The sequence below is a fragment of the Elgaria multicarinata genome, chromosome 5 (genome assembly GCF_023053635.1).
Source record: "Elgaria multicarinata webbii isolate HBS135686 ecotype San Diego chromosome 5, rElgMul1.1.pri, whole genome shotgun sequence".
NCBI lineage: Eukaryota > Metazoa > Chordata > Lepidosauria > Squamata > Anguidae > Elgaria > Elgaria multicarinata.
The window spans coordinates 40,820,392-40,840,857 of NC_086175.1; the positions used below are offsets into that span (position 1 = coordinate 40,820,392).

The 20,466-nt window shown below is 40.1% G+C and overlaps 2 protein-coding genes across 2 annotated transcripts; one reads left to right on the top strand and one right to left on the bottom strand.

Annotated features, from left to right (window-relative positions):
* Positions 1-1,999: 1,999 nt before the first annotated feature.
* On the bottom strand, positions 2,000-9,680 carry LOC134399435 (F-box only protein 36-like). Its single transcript, XM_063127473.1, has 4 exons — positions 9,585-9,680; positions 8,955-9,063; positions 2,443-2,615; positions 2,000-2,164 (listed from the first exon to the last, which is right to left on the bottom strand). Exons 1-4 carry the CDS (start codon positions 9,678-9,680, stop codon positions 2,000-2,002), a joined length of 543 nt encoding a protein of 180 aa, XP_062983543.1.
* A 4,207-nt stretch (positions 9,681-13,887) lies between these two features.
* CHAMP1 (chromosome alignment maintaining phosphoprotein 1) lies at positions 13,888-20,223 on the top strand. The gene is made up of 2 exons (XM_063126187.1): positions 13,888-13,987; positions 16,207-20,223. Exon 2 carries the CDS (start codon positions 16,233-16,235, stop codon positions 19,344-19,346), a length of 3,114 nt encoding a protein of 1,037 aa, XP_062982257.1. The 5' UTR covers positions 13,888-13,987; positions 16,207-16,232; the 3' UTR covers positions 19,347-20,223.
* Positions 20,224-20,466: the final 243 nt, after the last annotated feature.

Genomic DNA, 20,466 nt, shown 5'->3' on the forward strand with positions numbered 1-20,466 from the left:
ATTATTCTTCCATTATTTCCTGGATGACCAACCAGATAAATTGGACTACTTGGATTTAATCCCATCACCCTAGTTATCTGCAGAAGCAGCCTTCCATATGTGCAGCCAATTGAAATGTAGACATGCATGTGTATCAGCAATCATGATGCTCATTTCAGCCACACTGAACTGACTGGATGTATCTTTTGATCAGTTTAGGAGCTCAGGGATACTTCTGGACAAACAGGTGTGGCAGTGGCCAGGAATATTTTTTATCAGCTGTATCTATTATGTAAGCTGTACTCCATCCTTCAGAAGAGGGATCTTGCTCTGCTGATGCATAATTCAGTAATCTCTAGGAATGACTACTGAAATGCATTATCTGTGGGCTGCCATTGAAGATAACTCAGAAAGTTCAGCTAATATACAATGTCATTGCCCACCTTCTGTTAAATGAAGAGAGTCCGGAACATATTCAAACTATATTGGCTACCAATTAGCTTCCAGGCTCAACTTAAGGTGCAGAATCTTGCTGTTAAAGTCCTTCACAACCTGGGCGTTGCTTATATCAGAGAACAGCATTTTTCTCTATGAGCTGAGTCTTAGGAAGTGAGGGTATCTGGATCACAGAGCAGAGCCTTTCCTACAATTGTTCTGGGATAATGTACTTTCTTATTGTGCTCCAAAGCTGTTTTATTCTTGACGTTTTCTAGAGAATATACAAAATATCTCTCTACAGCTATAGAATGGGTATTCCTAGTCCTGCTGCTATAGAAACCACTGTTTTCGTGGTTATTGTTGAGATTTATTTTACATTGTTTTAATATTTATTTCATTTCAGTTTATTTCATGTTACATACATCCCACTTTTCTATGTACATTTATTTATTTATTTATTTATTACATTTCTATACTGCCCAATAGCTGGAGCTCTCTGGGCAGTTCACAAAAATTAAAAACATTCGAAGTATAAAACAACAGTATAAAACCATAATATAAAATACAATATAAAAGCTCAACCAGATAAAAACAGCAGCAATGCAAAATTACGAATTTAAAACAAGTTAAAATTTATTTATAGATTGTTAAAATGCTGGGAGAATAAAGCTGAGAATAAAGCATATTCTAAAGCTGTGAAGAAATAGTAAACCAATCAAAATAGTGACAGCAGCAACAATATAGCACAATTAAAACACCTGAAAATTTTAACACTAAAAGTCTGTCTGAATAAAAATATATTAATCATCCGTTAAAGGTAGAGAGGCAGGCTGCTTTATCTCATCATATTGATTTAATATTTGTTTTCTTGGAAGCTAGTGACATTCACTCACAGAAGTGAATTTCCACCTTGAGTGTATTCTCATGATGCATTGGGAACTTCCCATACAGATTATATGCAGCTGCACACCTGGAGACAAAACATCTAATGCAATACCTATCTGCAGAGCATGAATTGAAATGTGCATTTCAATGCAGATGTGAATGCCCTTCTTTGCATGTAATGCAACTGTTGCGTATGACATCTAGATTGGGGCTATTGTGATGTCCCAATGCAGCTTTAGTGTAATTATTTTTAAAATCTTTACAAACTTGAGAAGTAATCAACAAACCATTTGCCCTCAATCAGTAAGTCACACCAGAGCACTTTCAGCTTCCAGAAGAGGGGTTCTGAAGCCAGAAAGGAGGAATGTGCTTCTGCAATATAAAGAAGTACTGAAGAAAGAACCGAAGCTGACAGATGCTTTGAAGTATTTATTATCAAAAACTCTTTATGTATTGTGAGTTATGTATTAGGAATAAGAATTTATGATGTCAGTCCCAAGGAACTACTTAATGCCAGCATTTTCTTCTGTGTATATTATTCCCAGCATTGGATGCAGATTTTTTTGTTTCCTACATACTGGCCCGGTTCATTTCTACAATAGCAAGTCTGCCGTTGGAAGACAGTTTTTGTACATGGATAGCTTTAGCTGGATTGGATGCAAATTCTTCCAAGATAAACTCATATTTGCAATCAATTTTAAAAAAACGTGGTCTGCCTTCTATTCATCGGTGTCAGGTAGCCTGGTCTTTGGTGGAAATTCATTGGCTTCTTGTAAGCTGGAAATTTGGCTGTCTGTACATCAAGGGTATATTTCTCTTGCAACCTTTTTATTCTTTCCCAAAATTCTTCAGTGTTACACAACTGAAAGATAAATATTTGCAACGCACAAGACATGAGTTAGGGAAGACTCTCATTTTATTCAAAATAGACCTGTTAGCATAATAGTCTTAGCTTAACAATCAGTCAATAGCATTACATCTTCATATTTTGAGCCAATTGAAAGCTAATATTCTGGCTGTACATGGTAACTGTTCTGATAATTGCTTGTACATGCTACCATAAAACTCCATTTAAAGCAAAGACTAAATATTATTTTAAGGCCTCAATACCTGCTCAGAAATAGTTGTGAGAATTCTTACCTGCCGAAATCTTTTACATGTTTTTGACAACTGTCTAATATCTTCTGTATTAAGAAATGACAGGATATGTATAATCAAATTCTCAGGCATTCGAATTAGGAAATCATACTGTCCTTGACACAAGTTAAGAATGTAGTCTAGCATTTTGTTTCCAAAGATGCTTTGCACTTGCTCTGAATAAAATATAAATACCCAGAAGTGAAGACTTAAAACGCAAGCACTGAAAAAACAAAATGTCTGTTAAAATTATACTGATGACTGCAAATCCTCAATTAAGGCAAAAAATAATTACACACTATAAATGCATTGTAGAGATTGTTGCAGTGGTTAAAAGGGGAGACACAGTGATAAGATGTTGTATTTGCCTGCTGCACTTGTTGCTGTTATGTTGTTATTTGGGTTTGCTGATTTTATTTTGTTTATATTCTTTGCATCTGATGTTTCATTTTTAGTATGTATGTCAGCTGCTTTTAGTTTATTTATAAAGAAAAGCAGGATATACACTTTTAAAATAAAATACACATCATTTGTTTATATAAGATGAATGATTATAAAATATAATAGGAAGAGAAGACTGGATAAGCTTGAACGAGGGTGATTAAGGCAGCAAAAATATACTTAACCAGAACTAAATCCCATAGAAAATAATTGGACTTACTTCTGAGTGGACATGTATAGGATTATGCTGTGAGTTCTCTAACAAAGCAAAAATACAAAAATACAAATTTTCGGCTGCAATACTTGGAACTAGTTTTAATTTATTTCAATGGGATTTACTCCCCTACTAAACATGGATAGGAATGGACTGTTACTTCTGCAGAGCAAGAAGACAAAAAAGACAGGTCCCTGCACTACTATAACTAAGAACAAGCCTCTGTTCTACACATTGACACAGTAATGGCCAGTGTCAATGTGTAGAATAGAGGCTTGTGACTTCTTGGGAGACATGTACACATACACTTCAAGAAAGATAACTAAGCATTCCTAAATTCCGGGGCAGGGGTGGGAAATCAGCATTAAATTCAACTCATGCATATATACCACATACATGTAATGAGCAGACGGCTCTCTGAAGGCGTCCTGTTTTGAAGGGCTGTCCAGTCCAAGTTTGGTCTAAATATGAAGAACCATGAGAAGGGAGCGTAGGGGTGTTGAGGTTGCCCATCAACACTTAGCACCTGCACAGCAGGGCTGAATAGGCACACAGATCACCTGGTCACAATCTTGCTCACTCTGGTGAGATGTGGTGTGTTTCTATTTAAAATAGAGTATGATTTCTAAATTTGCATCTATACACATAAATCAGCATTTGCATATTTTATGCAAATCCATGTCTTTTTGTGTGTGTGATGCATTTCCTGTTCTTTAGCAATGCATAAGTGGCCACCCTAACCCTCAAAACTTATGCTTGGGGGAAAACCACATATAGACATGTGCAAGGGGTGTGCTGAGTGTGCCTAGGCACACCCTAATATCTCAAGCAATAGGCGCCAAATTGAAGGGGGCATTGAATAGTCAAGCTCTTAGATATGATTACTGGGCTACAAGTAACAAGAAATGCAGAGTGGCAGGGGTGGGGAGACACTCTAGCAATAGAAGCGTCATTCTTCATAGTGATTAGGACCAGATTTTTAAAGAGAGAATGTGATAAGTGTCTGAACTGGGAGTATGATATGGAAAAGATTATTAAATGAGAAATTGGTAGGACTGACATGTTTTTGGAATCAGGCAAAGACTTTTATATTCTTCTAGACTTTCTAAGGTTTTATTTTTGAGTTCAAAGTCTATTGTACTAGCCAAAGGGCATGACAAATACATCAAAAGAAAATATTTATACAAATATACAGGAATATAAATATTTCGAGCAATAGAAAATTATACAGATAACTTAGAATTTACCATAACTAAAACTCAGCTTTCACTCAGCAGTCTGAATCTCCATGGCAGTTTCTGGCAATTTTGCCTAAAGTTTTATTGTCTTGAGCTGCAATCGTATATGCTTACCTGGGAGTAAATATCATTGCAGTCAATGGGAATTATTTCAGAATAGACATATATAAGATTGCACACTACTCATGGTGGTAATATTTTAATTCAGTTGAAACTACTGTTGAGATTCAGTTTATGTTGGTGTTTTAGCTCTATGACATTGTTCTCATGTTCCGTATGTTGCGTTGCATTCTATTGTATTAATTGATATGAATACAGTTATTTGTGCTGCTTTTTACTTGTTGATGTAATCATTCAATTGATTTAATTATATATCTTTGTTTTATGTTTATTTTTATTTACTGTTTGTCATTCTGAGAACATTTGTTATAGAGTGACTCATAAATAAAATTAATTTAAAAAAAATAGCTATGTGAAGAGTCACCATCCATACACTGGGGTACATCTTGTTGTCAGCAGATTCAACCCAGTATGAAAATGGGGAGAAGAGGAACCATTACAGCCTATAGACCAAAGATACAGCTAGAAACATTTTGTTTATTATAGTTTCATGTGGCCACATTCATTAAAAAAATGAATGTGGCTTAAGGCCTTTTTTACTCTGCAAAATAACAGGTTTTATACCATTTCAGTCAAGCACTAAGGATTCTCTATATCCCTAGCGCCCCCCCCCCCAACAAAAACCAGGGGAAGAGAGAATGACATAACCTAGTTTAAATCTCCTGGGGAGATGCCTTAACTTCTGCTCTAAAGAGAGGTATTACAGCAGCCTGCCCAGATCTGGTACTCTCCAGATGTTTTGGACTACAATTTCCAACATTCCTAACTATTGGCCAGGCTGATAGGAGCTGAAGTCTAAAACATCTGGAGGGCATCAGGTTGGGGAAGGCCCCATTACAATGAGGTGGGAGCAGGAATATATACACCTATTGAACTACTGGTAGGACTTAAGATTGTAATAGCATACCTTCAGAGGGAAGATCACTCCCAATGAGGCCTCTGCTATTAACCATAAGGTAAATGGACATCAGTGCAGAACGAAACACATTTGGCATTTCTGTCACCACAATATTAATTGCAAAACATCAAATTATGGTGGGAAAATATGATTATGTGAATAATAAAAGAGTTCTGCTTCCCCCAGTTGCTAATACCCAGACATTTTAGAAGCAAAGTAAAGCCACTCCAATGAATTACATTACCATTCTAAGAGGGGATGGTTTTGCACAAAGTAAAGGGCAAATTGCCATAATAATTATTAAGAAGACTAATTCCAAATTGCCCAGGCATGTCATATGAAAGGTGCATTGTTGTCATTGACCAATATGTACAAAGCCTTTCTTGTTCATATGCACAATGCATATACTATAGCCCTCTGCATTCTGAAAGCTTTTTAGTTTCCAAATATAAATAAAATTGGCTTGAGGTATAATTATCATATTTATCAGGAAGACATGAGGGCTTGCTGTGTGTACTTAAGGTATTTGGAATGATGAATAGATTTCTCCATAGCGACCGCACCATGTGGTCTAACACTATTCATTAAGTACATAACTAGAACAAACAGCTAATTCTGCACCATGAATGAATGAATGCCTTAAAAACAAAAGGGACAGAAAGAAATTAAACTAACCCTGTGCAGTGAATTTACTGTTTGCTTGGCACTGCACTCCATTAGTGTCAAGAGTTTCCCTGGAAGAAATGAGACTTGCTAATGTACAGAATGTAATTATTTTTTGCAGCTTCATAGACAACTAAGGTAGGAGTTAAGATCTAGGTTTGTAAATTACACAGATGGGCCACATGCAATGGGCATTCGCGAAAGAGAGGAGAGGAAGACATAGGAAATGTCAAAATATCAAGAATTAATAATGTATGTGTAGAAATAAATTGCCAACAACAACAACAATAAATGCCCAAGCGATCAAGATGGTAACTGCCTTAGGGAAATTATTTTACGCAGGTAAATGCCACTAACAGATCAGTATCCCCAGAAGGACACTGTTATAATTATTCCTTATATCTAAACTACATGCTACATTAAACACATGATGTACACCTGATTCTCACCGTTTAATACCTCAGTGCAAGCATGTAAGCCCCTAATCTGGATCAGGACCACCAAGTATGGGCACCCAGCCACTTTTTCCCTGTAAGGGTGGTATCCAATGTTAATCCTATATAGAATGGACCACAGAAATGAGTGGGACTTAAGTAAATTGTGACTAATTTAGATCCCATTCATTTCAATGGGTCTACTCTATGCAGAATTAAGATTGGATACTCCCTTAAATCACCCTGGGAGGGGCCCACCATAAAAGAGAGAGAAACTCCACTGGCACCAATGGAGGGTCCCTCTCTCTCTCTCTCTCTTTTAGCCTTTACACAGGTGAGCAAATTTAGAGTGGGGAGGAATGGCAGGGCAGGAAGGTTTGTATCTCCCCCTCTCACATGCACCAATCACAGTCTGGATAAGGCCCCGCACACTCTCTTTGAGGTAAAAACAAACAAACCTCTCATGAAATAATTTTAGCTGATCAGTTAAACTAAATTTGTACTTAAATGTTTCTGAAACATCAACATAGATCCCTTTACAATATAGTGAAGGAAATGGCAGATGACCAGGCCAATAAACAATTGCCATGAACTGTTAGAAGGAAAGTTTATGTTCATAATTTCCTTTCTTTTCTTTTTCCCACCAAACACCTGTGTGTTTAACATCCAGATGTTGTGGTAATCTTATAGCTCAGCCTTCCACAATATGGAACCCACCAGATGTTTGACTGCAAGTCCTGTCATCCCCAACTAGTGCAGAAGGCTGTTATAGGGACTGCCTGACACTGCGAAGTCCATTGGTATGGGTGCCAGCATCTATGCTTTTGACCCTGCCCCTATTGCACCACTTGCAACTGGAATGCGCCCCCCAAGAGCTTCTCTGAAATTGAATTTGGCCTGCAGGCAGAAAGAGGTTCCCCATCCCGGTTTAGAATCACAGCTAAAGGTAATGGATTAGAAAAGAGATTGAAGACCTAATAGTCCAGATCTACACCTTGTATCAAATTGTTACACTCCCATCATGGTAAGCCTATATCCCTCTTGCACATTTATACCTTGTAGGACACACAATGACATTTATTATGGTATTTGGTATAATGTGGAATAAAAAGCAAGAAATAACACATGAAACCGGTATATGAAATGTGTTATGTGCTCAGACAGTTGTGAGTGCACTTCAGTACAGCTATAAAGTAGGGTGACCATATGAAGAGGACACGGCTCCTGTATCTTTAACAGTTGTATTGAAAAGGAAATTTCAGCAGGTGTCATTTGTATATATGGGGAACCTGGTGAAATTTCTTCTACATCACCACAGTTAAAGCTGCAGGTTCCCTGCCCTCTTTTGAATCTGGTTACTGTAGTATAGTGTCTGCAGCTGTAATTGTGGTGATGAAGGGAGAATTTCACCAGGTTCTCCATATATACAAATGACACCTGCTGAAATTCCCTTTTCTATGCAACTGTTAAAGATACAGGAGCCCTGTCCTCCTTTTCATATGGTCACCCTATATAAAGAGCGTCATCAGACAGGGTGGGGATGGCATTGCATTTCCCTACCATGGCTTTGCCTCCTGCTGCTGCCCCACAATAGGGAAGAGCAGCTTCCTCTTTCTTCACACAGAGAAGAACAAGGAAGCAAGCGACGACCACATGGCCCACTCAGTGGGCATTTTTCTGGTGCTGCTGCTCCTGGCACGCAGCAGGAAATGTCAGCGAATTCCATTACAAGAAAACAAACCATGGATTTTCTGGGTCTTCCTTTTGTGACAGAAAAACGAGCAGGAGGTGCATGGGAGGCAGACAGTGTCGTGAAAAGGACCTGTGAAAAAGCGTGAGTGGCCAGTAACAACCGTGTTATAAAACACTCATCTGATGAGCCCTGTAGTGTAGATCTAGCCATAGAGTCCATTCCTCAGCATTGTTATTCAGAAATCAGCCACACCGGATTTCCTCTCGTTTCCACTCAAAGAAGTATACATACGATTGTAGAATATTAATTCCAAGACCGCAATCCAATGCATGCTTCATTGGGAGAAAATCCTCTTCAACTTTCTGTGACTTACTTCCAAGTAAACATAAATAGTGTCAGTGTGTTACTAAGCAGTAAGTCCCATTGAACTCAGTGGGGTTTACTTCTGAGTAAACATGCAAAGGATCAAGCTCTAAAAGTAGCAATGTCTTTAGAAAGACACAGGACAACTGGGCAAAATTATAATTATTTAAAATATATATAACATGGCATTATTTCTTTGCCCATTATTATTATTATTATTATTATTTATTTATATAGCACCATCAATGTACATGGTGCTGTACAGAGTAAAACAGTAAATAGCAAGACTCTGCCGCATAGGCTTACAATCTAATAAAATCATAGTAAAACAATAAGGAGGGGAAGAGAATGCCAACAGGTACAGGGAAGGGTAAGCAGGCACAGGGTAGGGAAAAACTAACAGTAGAAAGTAACAGTAGAAGTCTGCACAACATCAATACTCAATACTTGCTGTGTAATTGTTCATCCAAGAGAAAATCTTTATGGAGTTTCTTCACTTCTCTTGGGAAAAATCTTTCTTGATTGGGTCGAAAGGAAATTCTCCATGATTTCCACATAACCTAGAGCATCAAGGTACAATAGAATGAGTCAGGGTGGGCATTATCTCCTCTTTTGTTTCCGCAGCAGTCTAGTCAAGGTGCTTCCAGGCAGAGGGCTTCTAAGGCTACCAGTGAGAAGGCATTGTGCAACTATTCTATCTTTTCTTTCTTAAGGGATTATCTATAGTAAGAGAAAAGATGGAAGGAGCAGTGGAAAAACATGGGGTGGGGAGGTGTTACAAGAAGACCTCCTGTAAAATAAAAGCCTCATCTGAAAGCACCTTCAGTCTAGATGTGAAGCAGAAAATTGAGGATTTGGATTACAACCTAGATTTGTGCAGGCATGTATTACATTGCTTACAACAAGCCTGGAATTACCACCTTCGCACCTCCACCCCAACAGAGACTCTGTGCCTTTAACAGCTGCATGACAGGTGTAGAAATTCAACAGATGCAGCTTCCCCATGTCTCTGCACTTTCTTCAGCAAACACTCAACAAACCTTCTAACCTGGGGATAAACGAGAGATCGATGCCATGTTACCTCATGTTTTGTGATAGTCAAGTGATGGAAGTCTTTGCTGGGAGGAGGTGCCTGAGTGTGAACTTCACACAGCTTCTCCTGCAGCAGGGAGGTCATTTTGGTTTGGCCTCGGACTGCTTGCTCACAGCTTGCAATCGAAATCACAGGCTCCCAAGGTTGTTTCCATGGACTCTATAAGGAGGGCTTGAACTCAGCCCACTCCACATGCTCCATAAATACAGGACTGGCGAGTGTTTGCATTCCTGAGGTCACTTTCTTTACCCAGGGAAGGCTCAGGTGTGTAGTGTTTACATTGTCAGCTGGTCAATAGTTAAAAATAAAATAAAAATAAAACACTGGCAGCCTGATCCTATGCATGGCTTTGTTTTGTTTTGTTGCAAGTTAAGCCATTGAATTCAAAGGCTGTTTCAAAGGGTAGGAATTTCTAGAGATAGCAATTAAAATAGCGGTTCTGTTAGACGGGCTTAGTTTGCATTCTTTTTTCTGGGTTTTAAACCCTTTTTTCTTGCTCTTAAAAAATGAAATTAGGATAGGAGCAGAAAACAAAACAGCCAAAGGGCAAAACAGTAAGATGCTTAGGCATGATCCAGCCAAAGCTATGCACATTTAAGGGTGCAACCCTAGGCACAATTAACTGAGAGCAATTTCTATAGAACTCAGAAGGACTTATTTCCATATGCTCAGGATTGGGCTGCATGTGCAATTGACTTCAATGAAAGAATTAAGCAAATGCTTATTCTCTCCTACTGAAATCACGCTTAACCTTGGCCGGACCATGCCCAAACAGTTCACCTCTGCACTGTTTGTACCTTGGATTAGAAATATTTCTCATTCTGCATTCTTTAGAGGCTGCTTTCCCAAACATCCTGGTTGGGGATGATGGGAGTTATAGTCCAATACATCTAGAGGGCACCAGAATGAGGATGACCACTTTTGACAAAAATAAAATTTATGTAGTGTGCTCAATTGCAGGTTTTTAAATGCATCACAGCATGTAAACAAGCAGCAGCAGTACAATTTAAGGTCATTCTTTTTGTGTCTGATCAAGTGCATACTCCTTTTGTAGCACAGGTATTATATTAATGCAGTGTATCTTCTGATTTTACCTGAGCTTCTTAAAAGATAATGAATATACTGGAGACAATGGGCCTGTTCAGATGTCATACTAACCCACTGTGGTTCGCTCAAAAACATGATCCGCAGTGGGTTAGCATGTCATGGGCAGAGTACCCACGCCTGCTACCCACCTGCTGCAGGAAGGTTAGTGGGCCATGCATGTAGTTCCTGTGTTCTCTGGCGAGACTCTGTGGGCTTTTCTTGTTGTTTCGCTGTTTTTTTAAAAAAATAGCTGTGACCATAGAGTTTGCCGGCAAGAGTGACCACCAATTCCAGTGATGCTCTTGCTGCCACAGACTTTCTCTATGGTCAGCAGCTATTTTTTAAAATGCAGCTGCTGCCTGTCACTCATTCAGGGTGTGGAAGATGGTGGGATGCGCTGGTATGGCGTGATTCCCATTCATATGACAGTCCCGCTTGTCATGGTTCCGTTACCCCTCCCCTCTCTGTAGTTCCGCTACTCACCTACCCTCATGTGTACATGAATAGGGCCACTGACTGGGTTCACACAACACAATAACCCACACTCAAGGCTGAGTATGGGTTGAGTGTGAGTTATTATTATTATTATTATTATTATTATTATTTATTTATTTATATAGCACCATCAATGTACATTGAGTTGTCCTTGAATCATGGGTTGTTCTTGAAATGTGGATTGTTGCATTGTCTGAACCCAGCCATGATAACAAACCATAGTTTGTTAACCACGAACAGACCATGAAGAGAATCCATGGTGTGTTGTTGGATTGTGAACTAACCCCCTGTGTGTGGGTTATCATGTTGTGCGAACCAATCACTGCCAAGGTCATTGATCTGTTCTTTTACAGACACACACACACTCCTTTTAATGCTTTATCTAAGAAGAACAGAGAATAGTATTTCTTTACTGGTGTATCCATTTCCTCCAAAACAAATCAGGATGTTTCACACTTCAGTTCTAATTTTATACTGCTGCTTTGAAGTCATCAACCACTAGAGGTCAGCAATCAACTAAAAAAAGCTTGCATTTAATGAACAGAGAGAGTGATAGTTTTGAGGCACAGTCAAGACTAAGATATGTATTATGGCATAAGTTTTCATGAAGTTTTACACATAGATAAAAGTAAGCAGTGGGGCCAAAAGGACATGCAAGATATTTGTGACATAAGAACTCAAGAAAAGACGTGGTGGATCAGCCCAAAGGCCTAAGCCAGCATTCTGTTCCCATTATTCTTCATGAATTTGTCCCATTTTTAGGCCATCCAAGTGCAAAGCTCAAATGTATACAATAACCGTTTGGAACATCAGTAACTGGCAATAACACCAACTTCCTAGGTTTGCTATGGGTACCTGCACAGTTCCACAATATGCCAACATATACATGACTAAGGACACAATCTTGTGCATGTTTACAAACAAAAAAGTCCTGCAGCTACCAGCATTCCATGCTGGCTGAGCCATGCTGTGAGTTTTAGGACCTTTTCCTCTCTAAGCATGCACAGGATCGTGCCCTAAAACAATGATTTTCTATACTCCTGCCCTCAAACATATCTCCTTTGCTTGAGATACAACAATGACATATTCAACATCTGGATCTAGACCCCAAGAGAAGCCTTTGACGAATTCTGTCAGAATTTGTGCAAGTATTTATTTACGCTTTTCATAGGGTTACTAGGTTGTAATTTCAAAAAACAGGGTTTTGTTACGATCTTTGAACTGGCAGTTGTCTTTTGTTTTGAAATTAGGGGATATCATCTGTTATCTTCTACACCAGTAGTTTTTAAACCATTTGTGGATGGTTTCCTCAAAAACTTGTAAAGATTCCTCAGTTAGATTAGTAATATGCAGGACTAAAATTAGTAAATATCAATCTTTGACTCAGCGGACGTAAGCCTATGCACATCAGTTGCTGGGGAACATGGGTGGGAAGGTGCTGTTGCACTCATGTTCTGCTTGTGGGTTCCTGGTTAGTGGTTGGCCACTGTATACATATGTTCCCCAGAATCGTTTGCAGAATCGTGCAACAGTGCTGTAACACTCAGAGGTTTCTCCGAAGGCAAGTGTCCACAGAGTTCTGGGATGTAGACCTATATCATACCTCTATCAGGGTGGCCAGATGGCAAAACATAATAATATTTTTGGACCTTTAATAATTGATAGAACACGGGTGGGCAGACTTCAAGTTTGCAGTATATCCACCGATGATGATGATGATGAATAGAATTCCAAGATCCACCCACTGGAGCCTGGTGCAAAAGAAACATATTTGGAAATAGGATGTTGATCCCAGGAATTTATATTTAGAATTAAAGGATGTTGATCCCAGGAATTTGTTTCACGTATCAGAACTGAAGGGAGCTCACCCTCCTTCCACATCAAAGGCAGCTCCAAGTTACCTCAAGCTTTCTCCACTTCAGCATCCTAAGTTAGAGTTGTGTGTGTCATTATTTTGTTGTTAGTATTGAATCAGAAATCTTTGCCAATCTACTGCAAATCACCCAGAGATCCATTAGTCGATCCGGATCTACTTTCTAACCCACCCCTGGCTCAGCAAAAATTTCAGGCGTAGCATGCAGACTGCAGATAGTGGGAGCACTCAAGATTCAGTAATAAACGGTTCCTACGTATGGAAAGCTAATCCTTCACGCTAGCTTAAAACGTAGGCTAAAACCTTCGCCCAGGTATCTCCTTTCCTGTGCACAAATGTATCATTGTTTACTTGTCTTGAATATATGTCGGCGTGGAAATCCCCAAATATTGCTTACTTTTTAATATATATTTGGAGGAGCAATTAAATCATTTGCGGTTTACTATCTAAGGATATTGTTGCTGTTTTATTTGTACATACTGTACAGCACCAAGTACATTGTTGGTGCTATATAAATAAATAAATAATGAACAACTAAGCCACGGATAACGGCTTTCAGCTAAGGCACGACGGGCAGCCCTCATAGCCAAAAGCAGTTGGAGGAGGGGCAGCGTCACGACGCTGCCAATAGTCTCCTCCTTCGTCTAGCATCATTACGCTTCACCCCATCACGCGCCTGCGCTTTACATTCCACAATGGGGGCGGGGCATGTTCCGAGCGGCGGTTGGGCAGTAGCTGGACGCCGTGAACCAATAAAAAAACGGCTCTCTAGATAGGGGAGCCCCCCCTCCTCTCCTTTGTCCTATCCATCATTCTCTGTCTCCCCCCCCCCCTCCGTTCTCCGACATTTCGCTCCGTTTTGTGGACAGCGCCGCCATTGTGGGGGAAGCGCTCAAGGAGGAGTGTCTCTCTCGCCGTAGTCGTCGTTTTCTCCTGGGTACGTATTTTGTCGCTTCTCGTCTCCGGACTCGCGCAATCCGTTAACAGCGTAAGGGAAGGAGAACGGGAAAGAACATCTCCTCCCCCTCAGGTGTGAACCTCGGTCTTGGAGAAGACGGTCTCCCCTCCCCCCCCTCTCTCCCTCCCTCTCCCTCCCCCTGCCCCACTTTTCCCGCGCTACGAAAACGTTAGTTTGTCTCTTCCCCCGTTCCGTCCACAAAGCTTTTCTACGTGCGGGAGACCGTGCGCGCCCTCCCCCGCGTTTTGCGCGCAGCTGCGGTCTCCCGTCGCCTCTTGCGCCGATTTTTCAGTCCTAATTGCAAAGGGTACCTGAGCCCTGGCAGGCAAAACTTGGGTTTTCTTAAAGCCCCATCCCATCTTTTTCCTTACACCCTCGAGGCGCACATACAGGCTTCTTAGTTCATTTTCGCTTCTGCTTATAACTGTACAGAGCGATGATCTGGAGCCCTTAAGGTCTTTCATCTTCACAGCGACTCCGTGTCACGTAGCCAGTCGTTCCCTTAAAACTGACATCCGAGGCACCCTTGTTTGAGAGTAAACCCCGTTGAATTCAGTGATTAAGGTTACAATCCTATAGCAGATTTAGACGGGGGGGGGGGGAAGCCCTACAACCCCCAGCATTCGCCAGTTACACCTGATGCCTGGGGAATGCTGGGAGTTGTAGGACGTTTTTCTGTCTAAACCTGTTATAGGATTGCGCCCTAAGCATGTTTAAGATCAAGCACTGAGGCCAACTCTAGGTTCGATTTTTCGACTAGCTGCAGAGTTAGGGTGGTTTACAAAATCAAATTACAAGAAAACAGTATATTTGAAAATAATACATTAAAGGTATAATCCTGCCCATGTTTAGGCAGGAAAAGTCAAACAACTCCCAACGTACCTCAGCCAGGCTAACATATCTAAATATACTGAAGTGACATGAAATGGCAGGGATTTTGTAAAAATCATAAGGTGAAGTAGCATGAGTAACCAACCACATCAATAATAATTAGATGTTTACACTTGTCTGTACATTAATAACATGAATTTCATGTTTCTCCCCCTCCTATTATTTTTTCTTCTGAATAAACGTTGGTCAATGAATATTTTTATTATTTATTTATTTATTGCATTTTTATATCGCCCAACAGCCAAAGCTCCCTGTATAATAAGGCTCATTTATTATATAGTGTCATGCATTGATATATAAATACATGTATTAGTTCAGATCTCTAACTTTATACTGGAACTAGTAAAACTTGTGGGTGATATCCAACATTAAGTGAGTGCTGTGGAACTTTCCCTTCCCCCTGCGGCCCCCTTTACCTCTCCCCATCTGCGTCTACTTTTCTTTTCAAAATGCATTGCTAGATGTAATCTGATACCTGCAGTACCTACCACTGACTAATTTATTCAGCCTGCAATCTCCAGTTTGAGACTGGGTCTGTCTAATTTCAGACCTCATGGTCTCCACATCTGGGCAAAATTTTGGACTTTTCTGTTTCTTCTCCCACCACCTAATTTTTGTACAATCCAACCTGATGAAGAGTTCTGAAGAACTTGAAAGCTTGCATATATGTTTTTGGATTTTTAGTTGGTCAACTGTGGATTTTGGATTTGTTTCTCATGGGCCAGCATGGCTATCTTTGTGTTTTTATGTGCTTTAGAACTAGCTGGACATTCTCTGTAGCTTGTTTACTTTGTTAGGTTTTCTGCAACAAAACCATCTGGACCCAGTAAACAATTTAAATTGCATTCACAGAGTCTTCTGATAGCTTTGTAAACAATGAAGTGATTTATAGGCAGAATTCTTTGTGCAAAAGGTGATAGGCTTAGAAAACAAAGACAAATATGTGTTGTTGTTGTTTTTAGGATATATAATTAAGTGAGCTGTCATTCACGGGCTATTTTTTTTTATTTCTCAGTATTTTAACACCTAATTTAACTTATATTTAAAATTTGCTGTTTTAATTCTATATTTTAACCTGTATCAATTTTTGCGGTGTGGTTTTATCATGGTTGTGCTTTTTAAATGGTATTTTGTATTTGTGTTTTGAGATTGTTAGTTGTTTTTATGCTCTTCATGGTTTTAATTTTTATTAACTGCCCAGAGAGCTTCAGCTATTGGGCAGTATAAAAATGTAATAAATAAATTTTATTTTAATAAGAGCAAACTTTTCCATATTTTATGAGCTAATTTTTTAAATTTTATTTCAGGAATACTGGAACGTACAGTTTGAAACATGTGTAGTGTTATGCAAGTTGACAATAGAAAAATTGACATGTTAAAGATTCTACGAAAAACAACAGAGGGCTTAGAGTGTGATCACTGCAATTTCAGAGGCTCCGACTTTGAAAACATACAGATTCATATGGGTACTATCCACCCTGAGTTTTGTGATGAAATGGATACTGCAGGATTGGGAAAACTTATATTTTATCAGAAAAGTGCAAAGTTGTTCCATTGCCACAAATGCTTTTTCACCAGCAAGATGTATTCAAATGTTTATTATCACATCACTGCACACCATGCAGGGCCTGACAAATGGAATGAAGAGCAGAAAGATTTATTAGACACTGAATCCCTAAAGAAGCCCCTCTTTGTGGAGCCTCAAAAGCCTTCTCTGTCTCCTGAGTCTCATAAACCCACTGTGCCTCCAGAGTCTCAGAGGTCTGCTTCTTCTGAACCCCTGAAGTCTGATGTAGGGTTGCCCTCCAAGATACAAAAGCCCATCCCTGTTTCATCCCTGGACCAACAGAAGGTTGCTCCAGTTGCATGTCCAGACCCACAGAAACTCATCTCTGTTGTATCTGAGCTTTCCGAACCAGAGCTGCTGAAACCAAACCCTTCTCTGACTCCAGAATCATTGAGGTCTGCCTCAGTAGATTCCCCAGAGCTACCAAAACTAGTATCGGCTTTATCCTCAGAGTCACAGAAACCTACCACAGCTACATATATTGAGCCACAGAAACCTCTCACAGTTGTACATCCAGAACTACATGTCTCTATCCTAGAGCCAGAGAAGTCTGCACCACTTGTATCTCTGGAACCACAGAAACCCATTCCACCCGTATCTCCAGAGCCTCAAAAATCAGTTCTGCCTGCATCTCCACCTGTGGCTACATCAGAATCACAGAAATTTGCTCCAGCTATGTCTCCTGAGCCTCGCAGGCACTCTCCAGCTGTGTCTCCTGAGCCTCGCAGGCACTCTCCAGCTGGGTCACCCGAACCTCGCAGGCACTCTCCAGTTGGGTCACCTGAGCCCCGCAGGCACTCTCCAGCTGGGTCTCCTGAGCTAAAGAAACCTGCTGCTACTCTGTCCTCAGAAACACGCAGGCACATTCCTCAAATGCGGAGACCTGGTTCTGCACTTTCCCCTGAGCCACGAAAACCTGAGCCACCAATCTCCCCAGATCCCTGGAGGCCTGCCCCTAATATTGCTCCAGAACCCTGGAGGCCTGGTCCTAGTATTGCACATGAGCAGCAGAAATCTTCTATTACTGTCTCACCATGGTCTCCCAAACCTCCCTCATCTATGTCACTTGAGCCTAGGAGACCTGCCTCAGAACCACGAAGGCCAGGCACTTTAATGTCCCAAGAGCCACAGAAGTTTGTGCCAGAGCCTTGGAAATCTACCTCCTTGCCTGAGTCTCAGAAATCTAGTCTTGCTTCCTCAGAGCCCTGGAAACCCATTTCTTCTGTTTATCCTGAAGGCTGGAAACCTGTTTTGCCTCCTGACACCTGGAGGCCAACACCTTCAGTACCACCTCCTGCTCCTCCTCCTATGCCAACAGAGCTTAGAAAACCTGGTCCCCCTATGTCCTCCGAGCTTTGGAAACCTTCCTTCTTTCCTGAGCAACGTAAGCCAGCTCCACCTGTGGCTCCTGATCCTTGGAAATTTTCTTCTGAGTCCCGAAAACCACCTTTCTTTCCAGAGACACAGAAGCCTACCTCTTTTGTTTCCTCTGAGCTGCAAAAACGTGCTTTGTTTTCTGAGCCCCGAAAACGGGCACTGTTTCCTGAGCCTAAAAAATCTGTCCCTCCTGTGTCTGCTGAGGTACAAAAACGATCATTCTTCCATGAAAGTCATATGTCTTTTCCTGAAGTCCAAAAACATGCCCTCTTTTCTGAATCTCACAGATCTACTCCTGTCTCTCCTGAAGCCCCAAAGCATTCATACTTTCCGGAGCCCCAGAAACATGTTGCTGTTTCTCCTGAAATTCAAGACCATGTTTCCTTTTCAGAACCTCAGAAACCGCCAGTTCTTTCTCATGAAGTGCTTAAGTCTACTGCAATTTCTCCTGATATCCAGAAACATGCAACCTTTGCTGAACTTCAGAAGCCTCCTCCTGGCTCCCCTGAGAAACAGAGACAAGGTTTCTTTGCTGAGCCTTCAAAACACTCTCTTTCACCTGAGCTCCAAAAACCTGCTCCTTCTGATCAGAAGCAAGTCTTTGGTTCTGATGTCCACAAACCAGTGGAAACAGCAGGCATCGAAGTCCACAAAACTGCTGTCTCTGACTTCAGCCAACCTGTACCTGTTTTTTCAGAGTTAAAGGGACGTACTGAATCTGGTAGTAAAGATTTCTTTACTGAGCATCCAGAAGGTGAGAATCCATTCAGTAGTCTGTTAGCTCCAAAAGAACAGTCTACCAAGGAACCTAAAGAAGAAATTTTATATTCTTGTCCAAAGAAAAAACCCAAGAAGGAAAATCAGGAGACTTCTAATACAGAACTAAATAGCAGTGAAAGTGGAAATACAGAGATGGATACATCAGATGTGAAAGAACAGGAATCCTTCAGTGATCAGGAACAGTTTGATACAGAATCTTCTGACCACAATAAAGAGACTAAAATTGATATAGCTACTCCTACTCTGCAGTTTACAGAAGAGAAGGAAGCTTTTATCTCAGAAGAAGAGATAGCAAAATATATGAAGCGTGGCAAAGGCAAATATTATTGTAAAATTTGTTGCTGCCGGGCTATGAAAAAAGGTGCTGTTTTGCACCACTTGGTTAACAAGCATAATGTCCACAGTCCATACAAGTGTGACATATGTGGAAAGGCTTTTCTCTTGGAATCTCACCTTAAAAACCATGTTGCTGCACATGGTCAGAGTTTGCTTAAATGTCCACGTTGCAGCTTTGAGTCAAACTTTCCTAGAGGCTTTAAGAAACATTTGACTCATTGCCAAAACCGTCATAATGAAGAGGCCAATAGAAAGCAGGTGGATACCACTACTGAGCCATCTAGTCAGAGCCAGTCTAGTGAAGAGGCCAGTAAGACACCAGCAGATGGGACTGAACCATTGAATGAATCGCTTACTGAATCGTTTACTGAGTCACAAACTCAGTGATTTTTATTTTGGAAGCTCAAGAATGTGCAGATACGTCACATTGTGCTGTAGTCAGTGATGTAATTGAACATATATATGTATGTATGTATGTATGTATGCCGCTGTAAACTTGATGGCCACAATCCAATGCAAAGTTAAGTTCACTGAACCTATTGATTTAAATGGATTCTAGTATGCTTAACTGTGTTAGATCATGACCTTTATAGTTAATTTGCAGGAATAGTAACACATAACTTCTAAATTAATAAGCTTGTACGATTGCCCAGGGATCTTATATTTTTTGAACAAAAGTGACAAATTAAGCCATTGAAAAAATTAAAGTATACAGCTATAGAAAACCAGAAGTCTGGCAACTAGTCCAGCCACTTTAACTGTAAGATCACCGTTATATATTTGAAGACGCATCAAACGTTGGAAGCATCACCAGATGGGAGATAGCTTTAAACACTGCATGAAAAAAATATAGTTGTTTGTCTGGAATTGTAAGTTGTGATCATTTTTACATGTATTGGGAGAAGAAATCACAGCTCCCACCTGAGTGGATTGCTTGCTTAGATTTTTGAAGTAGTTGTGCTTTCTTACTATATCTGAAGCACAAGTTAATCCGTGTGAAATAGCTATGCTGCAGGGGTGGGCAGCTTGTAACCATCCAGATGTTTTTGGCCTACAGTTCCCATCAGCCCTATCCAACATAGCCAGTGGTGAGAAGGCTAGAATACCTGGATGGCAACAAGTTGTCCACCCCTGTGCTAATGTAATAGTAAATGTATTGGAAATGCATATGTGCTGGCTTATATGATTGTCCTTCATATTACAGGAAAAAACATTTTAAGGAATATTTTCTATTCTTTTAACAATAAAAATCATTTGTTGTGTTTTTTGGAATTTGTCAAATTGTATGTGTTAGGTAATGTTTCTTCAATTTATATTTTAAATATTGATTACTGGAATTAATAGTTTTCTATGTTTTCACCAATATTATAAAGTAATGTCATTTACAATGGACATCCCATTTCATTCATATCAAACCTGATTGCATAAATCTCTCTTAGATCAAAATTCAATACTTTATGTAGTTACATCATGCATGATCTGCCTGCTCTACATGATTACTGGATTT

Bases quoted from the DNA above. Each gene is read 5' to 3' on its own strand.
- LOC134399435 (XM_063127473.1), bottom strand. From the start codon at position 9,680: ATGACCTCCCTGCTGCAGGAGAAGCTGTGTGAAGTTCACACTCAGGCA. The intron at 9,064-9,584 runs GTAACATGGCAT...TTGATGCTCTAG, and splicing joins TGACTATCACAAAACATGAG to GTTATGTGGAAATCATGGAG. The intron at 2,165-2,442 runs GTAAGAATTCTC...TTTATCTTTCAG, and splicing joins CATGTAAAAGATTTCGGCAG to TTGTGTAACACTGAAGAATT.
- CHAMP1 (XM_063126187.1), top strand. From the start codon at position 16,233: ATGTGTAGTGTTATGCAAGTTGACAATAGAAAAATTGACATGTTAAAG.